Genomic DNA, 13166 nt, shown 5'->3' on the forward strand with positions numbered 1-13166 from the left:
AAGCATAAAGAAAATTGTATTGCAATTTATGTATCTTTTTATAGTGTATTTATAACCAACAAAAAAATGAAAAAAAAAACTGACTTGAATGATCCGAATAACTTGTACAAATATTTTCATTTTCCAATTAGGTCTGAAATCAATTGGATTTACTTTTTGTCATAATAATAATAATAATAATAAAATAATGCCTAACCTTATCAAATCCATAGGTTAATCGATATACTCTAGCGGAGTATATCATAAACTTAAAAAGAATAAAGAGGTAGACAATTTTTATGAAGTGTAGGCCTCCGATTTCTAAAAAAGATTATTAATTTATAATATTAAAACTATAAATCGATTTCAACTCATAAGCCGCACCGTTATAATTAATTGACTATGATAGGATATTATAATTTTGAAAGTAAAAGACCTACTTAAACTAAATTTATATTAAATTATGAATCGATTTCAACTCATAAGCCGCACCGTGCTGGTTTGCCAACCGTCAACGCGTCTTTTTAAAATGTGTTTAGTGCTAATCAATACCAACCATTCTGGTCGTTACGTTTTAATGTTTATTGTCGCAACCGTTACGAATGTAACTGATACCAAACAAACTCACGCTTTCGAATAATAATAATAATAATAATAATAATAATAATAATACATCGTAGAAGATGAAAAGGTTTGTGGTTATTGGCAGATGTTGATTAATCGTGCGTCCGTACACAGGAACTTGTTATCTCTCATGGCTTCCAAATCTCAACGCAAACGTAACTTCTTAAAAAACCCTAATTTATTATTTATTACTCTATTTAACCTCTCGTTTGTTCTTTGTATGTCAAATTATAACGTTTATTTACGATTGCAGTTGCAGAGTCAACAATGCAAGCCACCAGTAGTAAAAAACCCAGGTCAATTTCAACTACAACACCTTCATCTTCAATGAAGGATTCGTTTGTGCAATACGCTGAATATCTTAATCAATTGGTAACCATTCACGCTCTATTATCACTTAAATACTCGTATATTTGTAACCTTTTTAACCTATTTTATAATTAAGGCTTATTAAGTGTTAATTGATGGTTATTGCAGAACGATAAGAGGGAAAGAGTGGTTAAAGCAAGTCGTGATATAACGATAAATAGTAAAAAAGTAATCTTTCAGGTTCACAGGTGAAATTGCTATCTTAATTACGAGCCGACCCGCTCGCAAGCTGCTCGATGAAATGCTTGAAATGAGCTGGGCTTTATCGAGCCTGAAATAAAGCTTGTTTAGTTATCGAGCTTATGCATAAGTCTTGTTCGAGCTGAGACTGAGCTTAGGCTAATTAAAATTTTCTCAATGTGTATAAAAATAGTTATAAAAATGTATATAGTTTTAATTAATAAATGATAAACTAGCCGAACTTGAGCTTTGGACACAAAGCTCGAAATGAGTCGAGTTTGAGCTCTTGTATGTCAAAACGAGCCGAGCTTCGGCTCGTTTAAGGTACGATGTACGAGCTTGATACGTGCTTAGGCTCGTTAAGGTTTTGTCAATGAAGGTTTTCTCAACGTGTATAAAAATAGTTAAAAATGTTTATAATTTAATTAATAAACGATAAACAAGCCGAGCTTGAAATGAGTCTAGTTTGAGCTCTCATAAGTCAAAATGAGCCAAGCTTCGGCTCGTTTAAGGTACTATATACAGCTCAATACGTGCTTAGGCTTGTTAAGGTTTTGTAAGAATTTATATATATAAAATAATTGAAAATGTATATAAATTCATTAACAAGTAATAAACGAGTTGAGCTTGAGATTTAGAAACAGAGCTCGAAACAAGTCTAGCTCGAGCTCTCGTAAGTCAAAACGAGCCTGGTTGAGCTCGGGCCCGGCTCAGTTTATTTACACGTATAATACTATAATTTATCTTATTTTACTCCCATTCTGTTATCTGTAACAGAATTAGCAAAAATAACAAAGATGAGGTGTTGGAGAAAGCAGAAAAGGATCTTTCAAATGTTAAAGATCAGCATATAGCTCGACTAGTAAACGAGTTACAAGGAACTGATTTTTGGAAGCTAAGACGTGCATACTCTCCCGGGGTTGAATCTTCTTTCCGTCTTTAGCCTAAATTTTACAAATTTATCCATCGCATTGTTTAAATTAAACAACAAGTCTTTTATATGTTGTGCAGATACAAGAATATGTTGAAGCTGCAACATTATGCAAATTCTGCACGGCTGGCACTCTGTTGAATCTCGATGAGATAAATGAAATGTTGTTACCGTTGAGTGATCCTTCTTTAGAGCCTTTGCAAATTAATACTCTTGATTATATATTAGGGGTAAGTTTTGTTACATTGTTATATGCTTATATTCATGTAAGGCCCCGTTACCGGTAGCTCTATTTTCGTGTTGGATTTACTCATAAACGCAGTTCTTTCATATCAAAGTTAATTAAAACATTCGCGGAACATTAAAAACTTTCATAAAACATTTCGTAACAATCCAAAACTTGTCTTAAACAAACAACTTGTCTTTCAAAAACAAAGTAATTAAAACATATCACGTCTTGAGCCTTCTGATGCCAGTCTCTTATTCAATGCCACGTGTCTCCTCAAGCGAGCTGTCTCATCCTACTCACCTGCGTGCATACTAAAAGTCAGCTACGCTGAGTGAGTTCTAGTTAATCATACATTATACAATACACACAAACTTATATTCTTTCAATCATACTTTCATACTTTCTTTTGTACTAACTTGCTTCCATATCTTACGTTATAAAGAGCATTACGCCCTACATTCCTCGAGTATTATTAGGGCTCGGTACCCTCTTTCCTCGAGTATTATTAGGGCTCGGTACCCTCTTTCCTCGAATATTAGTAGGGTTCGATTCCCTCTTCGTTACCATGCAACCATACATCATACCTCGAGTATTATTAGGGCTCGGTACCCTTTTCGTAACCATGCAACCATACAACCATCCTTTCCTTCTTTTATTAACTTTATCACGTTCATACAAATAAGCATACATATCATACTTACCTTATACATAGCGTTACAACCTGATAGTACGTGCAATATCCGAAGATCGTTCACGTACCATCAAGCAATCATTCATACATTTCACATTATTCACATAAGGCATACACTTATCTCTTAGGATAAGCGTATTAACAAACATATTGAGTACGCACACAGCCCCGAAAACATAACACATAAATGGAGCTAGAAACTCACCTGAAGTCGGTTACGTTCACCGTTAATTGTTATTCCTTTCTTCAGTTGGGCGGGGCTAACTGTATAACAATTACTCGTATTAATTATCTATTACTAGCCATATCACTAGCTTATTTGTAATTAATTCATTCCTTTCTAAGTTCAGGGACCATTCTGTCCTTCTGTTAAACTTCAATTCGTTACTTTGGTCTTAGCGAATTAGACCTTCTAATTCGTTATCTTTGTTAACAAATGGTCTTAAAGAATCAAGGGTAATTCGTTACCCTTTTCCTTAACGAATCGGATAAAGAATCAAGCCTAGTTCGTTAGGCTTCCTTATGCGAATCAGCTAAAGAATCACCCTCTGGTTCTCTAAGTTCCCTTAGCGAATCAGCTAAAGAATCACCCTCTAGTTCTCTAAGTTTCCTTAGCGAACTAGCTAAAGAATCACCCTCTGATTCTCTAAGTTTCCTTAGCGAACTAGCTAAAGAATCACCCTCTAGTTCTCTAAGTTTCCTTAGCGAACTAGGGTTAGGTCAGGGAACATTCCCTGACACCTTTATCTTTTCTGGCACCGCCTTTCCGGCGCCGTCATCGCCGGAAAACCGCGTTTTCGCCGGAAAAATGAGATCTCACTCGTTCTTCCACCGTTTTCATAGTTTTTCGTCCCGTTTGATCCAGATTTGAGCTAGGGTGATCCCTAAACTCATCTTAGGTCCGGTTTATACCCGATTCCACCCGGATCTTGTGATTTAAACGGTTTTAACGGTGTCGGCTCGTCGTTACGCGACTATAACTAACGTTTTAGGCTCGTACAATATTAAACTATCATTACCTCGGGTCGGTGCTCGGTTTCCTTCTTGATTTCGGCTAGAGAAATCTTAAGTGTGTTTTTTGGGTGGTGTATGGAATATGTGTGAATGAGGATTAAATGGATATTAAGGGTTTATATATTTATGGATCATGGGCTTAAGCCCATGGTCTTTTCTTCTTTCTTTCCTAACCCAAGTCCATAACCCATATTCATTTACCCAACACTAGCCCAACTCGTATTCTATTTATCTAAACCGATAACGACCCACTATGAAATAACGATTTTTTTGTTATAATAACCGAAAGTAGGATGTTACAATTCAAGATTACAAGTGGTAAAGTGATATATGTAAATATGTTGAGCTTTTGGTTTAGCTTGCTGACTTAACTGGGGAGTTGATGAGGTTGGCGATTGGGCGAATATCAGATGGTGAACTTGAGTATGCTCAAAAAATATGCAGATTTGTGCGGGAAATTTACCGAGAACTTACACTTGTGGCTCCAAAAATGGATGACAGTTCGGATATGAAAACTAAAATGGATGTGATGCTTCAAAGCGTGATGAAAATAGAAAACGGTATGTTTTTTTTCTTTTTGTAACCATGAAAACCGTTAGGGAAAACTCACGGTGTTATGGATTTAGTAGTCGTTTATAGGTTTTGGGGCTCAACAGTAAATTGGCATAGTATGAGGCTAGATTTGCAAGTGTCAACTAACTTTGTTAGTTGGTTGATTGAGCTGTATATGTTAGTTGAGAAATAAGAAAACAATATTGAATAAGAAAATGTGCGATGCGCACGCATCACGTATGCGAGGTGTTTGCTATTAATTATTAATAAAATATTTATAGATATTATAAAAATAAGAGATTAAAATAATTCTCTATGTGTGTTATACTTCTTTCCTACCCCCCCCCCCCCCCGGCGCGGAATTGTACAATTAGGTTCATGTATTTCTTATATTTGGTTTTGCAGCCTGCTTTGGTGTTCATGTGAGGGGATCGGAGTATATCCCGTTTACTGGATCGGATGATACGAGTTACACATCGCTGGGCGTTCGTGACTTTGAATAATTAAGTAAAATTTTTTATTTTTATTTTTGGTTTTGTGAATTATGATGTAAAATGGCATCAGTATCGTAAAACTTACGAGCCCATGTTTTGAGGTTTAATGGTGTTCTGATGATGTTTGCTTTGGTTAATATCTATGGTGAATGGGTTGTGTTTGGTAAGGTTTATTTGTCCGTTTATAAGTTAACTTATGTAAAGTTAACGGGCCGGTTATTTGTTTCATCAGTACACCTAAAACGGGTTTTCTGAGAGGGCGGGAGAGTGCTTTTGGAGTCGTTTTTTGGTTGTGAGAAACAAAAACACAGGCGTGACGAATAAAGATTACATGGCCGATAATTTTAGCCCTTCTATTATTAACGCTTTTACATTAACGTGACGAAAATGTGGTCAAGGAGCGAGGGTACATTATGGTACAAGTTTTTAAAAAGTGGTCCTTTTATATTATTTGTAAGTTGTAACTAACAAATATATATGGTCTATGGTCACAATTGAAGGGCTATCACTTAATACAATATTATTTGCAACTTGCAAGCTATGTCTTAGAATTATTTTTCCCATTGACGATCATTTATATATGTTGATAAATGGTGATATCTATTTATGAGTTTCGTACTAAATTTTTATATATCTATCTATCTATAATATATATAAACGAAGACATAAAAATCCTACGTGTCGCGATGTGGTCGCTCTCCCATTTTTTGGGGTCACCAGATTTGCTTGATTTTTAAATGGAGGCTTCTCATGCATTTGACCCGAATTCATGGGTATGGGTCTTACCAAACGCAGATATTCCATAAACGGGTTATAACATCTCATGAAATTAAAACTTATTCTCACCAAATTTTAATGTAAAAATCCTATAAAATATGATATAATAAAAATTAATATGTTATTTATTCTAAAATATATATATATTATTTAAATTAAAAAACCAATTTAATAGTAAAAAAAAAATAGGCGGTCATTAACTTTCGTAAATATTATTTATAATTAAAAACCCAATTTTATAGTAAAAAGAATAAATGGGTCTTGGGTCTCATCAAAACCATATAGCTTTTAAACCGGTTTATAACATCTCATTTATTTATGAAACAATTTATCATCAAACTATAAGTATATTATTAACTTTCATACAATAAAAAAATATAAATTCAAAAAATAAATAAATATTAGAACAAATAATATAAAACAACCCCAGTAATACGGGGGATAAAAACTAGTCTATAATATATATAAACGAAGACATAAAAATCCTAGGTGTCGCGATGTGGTCGCTCCCCCTTTTTTTGAAGTCACCAAATTTGTTTGATTTTTAAATGGAGGCTTCTCATGCATTTGACCCGATTTCATGGGCATGAGTCTTACCAAACCCAGATATTCATTAAACGGGTTATAACCTCTCATTAAATTAAAAATTATTCTCACCAAATTATTGATGTAAAAATTCTATAAAATAGGATATAATAAAAATTAATATCTTATTTATTTTAAAAAAGATATATGTATTATTTAAATTAAAAAACCAATTTGATAGTAAAAAAAATAAACGAGTATAGGGTCTAATCAAACAATAAGTATATTATTAACTTTCATAAATATTATTTATAATTAAAAACCAATTTTATAGTAAAAGAATAAACGGGTTTTAGGTCTCATCAAAACCATGTAGCTTTTAAACCGGGTTATAACATCTTATTTATTTGTGAAACAATTTATCATCAAACCATAAGTATATTATTAACTTTCATACAATAAAAAAATATAAATTTCAAAAATAAATAAATATTAGAACAAACAATATAAAACAACCTCCGTAATACGAGGGAAAAAAACTAGTTACTAATATATATAATTAAGAACTTTGGTGCCGCAAGTGTCCTATTGGGCCACTTGGCGACACCATATTGGTCAGCGTCTTTTTTAGTTCAATTATCATATGGAACGTAAAGCAAACCAACTAAACGCCATTTTATTTGTTTTAGTTCTGGTAGCATAACAAGCATCACAGAAACCGACCAAATTCACGAAGACTCTCCGTCTCAATGCCCATGATCGACAACGCTCAGGTTTTACCAAAGCGCAAGTTTATCGACCGACACCCCCTGTCCCAATTGGCCATTGGTCCACCTCAATTTATATGTATATATTTTTTTTCCTTTTTTTAGCTCCGGTAGCGTAACGCACGTAATCAAAACCAACCAAATTCGTGTTGAGTTACCGCCTCAATACTCGGGACTAACAACACTTGGGAACAGTCCGGGGTTGCCGACCAAATAAAAATCGTTTTAGATATTTTGTTTTTTATACGTTAAATTGACAAATTGTTTTTTGGGTTTTATCGTTTAAATTTTACCAACGGTGTGTATATTGTAACGAACGTAGCCGCGGATAACGACCAAATGCTCGTCGATCCACCGTAGTAACGTTTGAGTTTCCCGACGCTCATATTTCAACGCTGATGATTAGCCAGTTAGCCCGGCGCATTGCACCGGGTAAAAGAAGTAGTTTATCTAATAAAAATAATCTCCCAAAACAAGTAAACGTTTTCTAGTTTGTAAGATTTTATCAAAAGTAAAAACAATTGAACAAGACCATAAGATGACCTTAGCTAACTTTGAGAAGACAACTTTAAAGACATCAAATAAACAACAGGGTGATCATCAAATAGGGTATTGACACGTATGTAAGGGCCATCTTTTGACCCATATTCCATAACATGTTATTTAAGATCTCTGTTTTCTGGCGCCAAGTCAGTCACGTGACTCCGGTCGGGTTTTCCGGGAACCCGAAACAGTAATTTATGGGCTTTTTTTTTAACTATTTGATCATGTGTTGGGCTTTGTGCGGTCAAAACCCGTTTGACCATCATTCATTAATATCCTAGGATAACTGTATGTAGCTTTGTAGCCGGTAAGATATGTGCTGTTCTGTTAATCAAACACTAGGGATGCAAATGAGCCGAGCTGCTCGCAAGCTACTCGAAATCGGCTCGTTTGAGCCGAGCTTTAACAAGCCTAAGCCTGAGCTTTACTTATTGAGCTCGAGCCGTCTCGCGAGCCTAAACGAGCATGCCATTTATATAATTTTTTAAAATATATATTTAATAATTATTAATTAATAAATATAATATTATAAAAAAATATATAAAAATAACTAAATAATATATATTCTTTTATACATAAAATTTATAATAGAAAAAAATATATAAAATAATTATATTTATATAAAAAATAATTGATAAATAGTAAACGAGCCGAGCTCGAGCTTCGAAAATAGAGCTCAACATGAGCCGAGCTTGAGCTCTGTATAAGTTAAACGAGTTCGGCTCGTTTGCACCCCTAATCATCACTTGTTTAGCATACTAACCTATTTAATTAAATGTGTCATTTTGTTGAATGTTAGGACAAATACGTTTAATAAACAAGTTTATATAACACAAGAGAAAAGATCAAATAAGAAGTTTGATTTTCCTAAAAAGGCTAGGAAGGAGGGTATTTTTGTCTAATACCTTAATATTGAAAACCCGCTTAATTTAATTTCAAAAACCCACTTAATTAAAACACACTTAATTAAAACTCACTTAAATTTTCACTTATCTCCTACAACCACCACCGCCCACCACCACCCACCGCCACCACCTTGCCGGAAAAGTCTTCGAAAATTTCGCCGGAAAATAAAACGCTATGAAATACACAATGAAAAAGACACAATGTAAAAAACACAATGGAAAAAAAATATGAAAATAAAAACACAATGACAAAAACACAATTAAATAACACAATGTAAAAAACACAATGCAAAAAAACACTATGAAAAAATAAAACACACTTGTATAACACAATTTTGTAAAACACAATTATGGTAAAACACACTTTGTAAAAACCCACGAATTTTTTTTTATTTTTATAAAGCAATATGGTACTCATATAAAAGATAAAAAAACACTCGTTTTTATGGTGAAATTGTTTTGAAAAAAAAATGTCGTATAAAAATGTTATTGACGTTTTAAAATGATGGGGGAATTTGACATGTGCCTTGCATGTGGAAAGAGAAAGTCAACAAATGTGTTATCCCTATTATGCTAATGCCCTTGTTTTACATTTGATGATCTCTCTAATCTAATCTCAACCATTTAAATTTAAAATCAATGGACAAGATTATTTCCTATCTTTCCTAGAAAAACTAATCTTCTTATTATAACTCAACATAATACCATACGATTAAAGTCAATTAATTAATAACATCGTTAATACGACCCGACTCGACCTGACCCGTACAAGATGTTTGTATATAATTATCTCAATGAAGTGGATGACAACCATTTTAACACGATTAACTTAAAGGAAGTTAAAAAGGGTAAAACATAAATAACATATAATAAAATAAAATAAAGATATCAATAATTAAAATTCATATTTAATTAGAATATAGAACTATTATAAAATTATGTTGTTTAGATAAACAGGTCATAAAAGTGTCGTGTTAACTAATCATCATTGTTAAACATTTTATGCATGGCAAACCGTTTTTAATCGATTCATTAATGGGTATGCTTGTTTATATCTCAATCTCGTTATCACAAACAATAACATGTTTAATAGTAGACGCTACAGACTTAATTGGATTGAGCCTTGGTATGGAAATTACCAAGTGATAACTTTCAAATTCAAAGAAACCCTGGAATTAAAAAAAAATGGGCAATCATGAGCCAAATCACGTTTTCCGAAAACAAACAAAGGTTCAGAAAGCGAAAATAAAAAAAGGATAGGTGCAGACTCGATGGTAGCTGTTCTAACGAATGGAGTTGATTGTTTTACATTGGTAGAGAAATCCTTCTATCAAAACTTCAGAAAAGAATAAGGATAAATCTGTATACACAGATGAATTAATGTGAATCGATTCCATATTGAAGAAAGAATCACCTTCTTCCTAATTTGATATTTTTATTTATATTACAAGATCATACTATAAAAATAATAACTGTAAAGTATAAAAAGTTGGATATGCCTTTTTCATAAAATAAAGTTTCAAATGAAATAACTGTAAACCTCACGTGACAAAATATTAATGGAGGCAGGATCTCACAAACAGTGACACAATAGATTATTAATTTTATACCCTCATGGCTCATGTACATTAAGTTTTATTTATGGTAAGCTTTTGGTTGTGTAAAGTGTTTATAATGTAACAAGTCATGTTTTGGGTGACCACAACTAGAATTGTGTAAATCTTTTTTTAGACATATACAACAGTTTCCAGTTTCCACACTTGCGAGCTGCTAGAAGTCGATATAAGTGTGTGTTCACTATTAAATTATAAAAGATATATATATAAATATATATATATATATATATATATATATATATATATATAAATCAATGGTTTTCATGTGACTAAAACCTTATTTATTTTAATGCAAAAGATTTTTTGAATGGTTGTTTTTGTAACATTTAGCTAAGTTAAAACAGATTATTATTTTTGTTAATAGACATACAATCTTATTTATACAGTTTACCAAATGTTAAATTTTATAGATTTTAAAATATCTGTTATGTCAAAGAATGTTTAAAGTTTTCTTCATGTAAATGTAATGACTGTTTGCGTGAAAAACACCATCTCTAAACCAAAACCTTATAAAATACACCGATCAGCATTTGAAAAACCACTCATTTTCTTTAATCTTATGTGCTAGAAAACACGTTGTTGTCTTTTCCACATAATAATTAGTTATCACTTCTTGCATTTAACTTTTCACAATCATTTATTTTTACTAAACTTTTTTTTGTTTTTTTTTTGTTATTTAAAAAACTAAAATATATTTTTATAAATATATTATAAAACAATTAATTAGCGCTTAATAAAAATGTATGATTTTCAAAATTCAAAAGGTAAACTTTACATGATAAAAAGTTATATAAATTTTACTTTTACTAAAACGTGAAAATAATTATTGTTTACTAGACCTGATCTTTTCTGTAGAACTCCTAATGCGTTTCAATTATGTGCATGTTCATATATACCCGCATATTGTTAGATTTAAAACTTCGGCCTTAAGATAGAGTGGACAGTGAGAAAGTCGCTTCAGGACTTCCAAGTATCTTGATGGATGGCCGATTGGCCGCATTTGTTACATAAATAGTTTGAAAAGAAATATAATACTATTCGTTTGATAATAATATTTTAATTCAAATTTTCATTTTATAAAAGTTTTGGATTTCTATTTAATTCATTTCCATTGTCATATGCATTAATTAAAATAATAATTGTTATCTTTTTGTTAAAGCAACAATTTTTTTTCTATTTAAAATCTTCTCAAATCTTGCATTTATAAGAATTTGAACTCAACATCTTGCATTTAGCACTATCTCAGTAGAGTACTAGTTAAATTGAAAAAAAAAATTGAATCGTACTTGGAACTACCCCAATACCTGATTAAGCTTTCCTGAGACCATGCTGATTTTGACGCTCCATGTATGAGTGTATGACTCACCAAAGAACATCGTTAAGGAGGAAACTCCCTTAGTCAGGTCTCAAACTTAAGACATCTAAGATCCCAAACTTTAACTATTACCACATGTCGTTAGGTCAGAAAGTCAATGGCTAGTTAAATTGTTTCTATAAGTTTAAATCAACATATTTCTGACTATAGTTCGAATCATACACACAAAATCAAGTGAAGTTTATAATTTAACTAAACTAAAAATGAAAGCATGAAATGAATTCAAAACAATTTTAAATAGAAATAGAAACATCGAACATGGATCTATTCAAGACCAATGAAACATTCGAACACTGGTCGGTGGATAAGAAAAAAACACCAGATTTGTTTTACGACAATATCTAACATTTTGTTTTATGTGAACAAAAAAAACACATCAAAAATAGATATTATGAACTATAGAATCCGGATGAAATATCATATCATTAATCTCCATAAAAGATGACCGGTCTTATTATATTATCTAGATATTGTTTCCAACATTTAATTGTGAACACATCATGTTCCTTCTGCCCAAGAGATTGAACATTCATTTGATATGTATTATAAGTGATAACTTCATTTGTCTATAGCGGGGTTTATAGTAGGCATATCAAAGAACAAGCCGAAAAAGGAAATGAAACACCTCGAGTTCTAAAATTTACCTAATTTCTTTATATTTTTTGAATCTTACGCCACATAAAGCAAATAACTTTAGACCTGGGCATCCAGTTAATCCATTTAAAAAAATGGATTAATTACCTGGGCATCCAGGTATTGCGGGGTGCAACTTACATGGTGTTATAAACACGATTTGTTGAGGGGTTGTTAAAATAATATTAACATGTGTAAGAAAATCATGAACAAGTTCGAAATTTTCAACACTTATAAATTTGTTATGCAATTAGTTACGATAAGTCGATAATTCTTAATAATCTATGTGAATAATAACGAAAAAGTAAAGAGTATATCACTATAAGAAAATTAAGTTGATTTAAAAGTTGGTGATTTTAAATAAAAAAATGAACAACTAAAGAATATATTAGATTATATTTATAAAAAGAATTTAAATTTTAGATTTGAAACATTAAGGAACAAAATTTCAATTGCAGTTAGCATGAAAAAAAAAAATTGAAAACCAAACGACCACAGTGGGAGTCGAACCCACGACCTTTTGATCCGAAGTCAAACGCGCTAATCCACTGCGCTATGCGGTCACTTAATGTTATTGTTGCACTCTTATACCTATTTAACACGATAAGTTACTAATAGTTTATGTTATACATTTTAATTACTTTGATCATAAATATGCCCTGTAAATGGCTGTAATATTATAAAAGCAGGTAAATTCATAGTCATGGATGCAACTTCTTTATCTTGATTAGTATCAGACAAATGTTATATAGAGATCAATATACACTTGTGACATGTTTTTAACTTTGTTAAAAAACTTTAAGGTAATAAGCAAATTGGAAACCAACAATGTTAACATTTTTCCCGTGAGGTTCTCTTTTCAATATATGGCACATGACAATGTCCACTCTACTTTTTAAAAATCACGTTATTTAATACTGTTGTTAATAGTTATTAGTTAATACCATGTTATCATGCCATGT

The 13166-nt window shown here is 31.9% G+C and overlaps 1 protein-coding gene, 1 long non-coding RNA gene and 1 other non-coding gene across 3 annotated transcripts in view; 1 reads left to right on the forward strand and 2 right to left on the reverse strand.

Moving 5' to 3' along the window:
- The window catches only part of LOC143543483 (uncharacterized), a 195438-nt gene that overhangs the window by 122117 nt on the left and 60155 nt on the right, over positions 1 to 13166 (reverse strand). The window lies entirely within an intron of this gene.
- LOC143543477 (uncharacterized) lies at positions 630 to 5136 on the forward strand. The gene is made up of 7 exons (XM_077035789.1): positions 630 to 758; positions 857 to 975; positions 1081 to 1160; positions 1930 to 2071; positions 2164 to 2313; positions 4376 to 4577; positions 4975 to 5136. Exons 1-7 carry the CDS (start codon positions 689 to 691, stop codon positions 5070 to 5072), a joined length of 861 nt encoding a protein of 286 aa, XP_076891904.1. The 5' UTR covers positions 630 to 688; the 3' UTR covers positions 5073 to 5136.
- TRNAR-UCG (transfer RNA arginine (anticodon UCG)) lies at positions 12694 to 12767 on the reverse strand. Its single transcript has one exon. It is a non-coding gene; the product is annotated as a tRNA-Arg (tRNA).

The sequence above is a fragment of the Bidens hawaiensis genome, unplaced genomic scaffold, assembly GCF_021521415.1.
Source record: "Bidens hawaiensis isolate Kalapana, Puna unplaced genomic scaffold, B.hawaiensis_p1.1 tig00013123_1, whole genome shotgun sequence".
Taxonomy (NCBI): Eukaryota; Viridiplantae; Streptophyta; class Magnoliopsida; order Asterales; family Asteraceae; genus Bidens; species Bidens hawaiensis.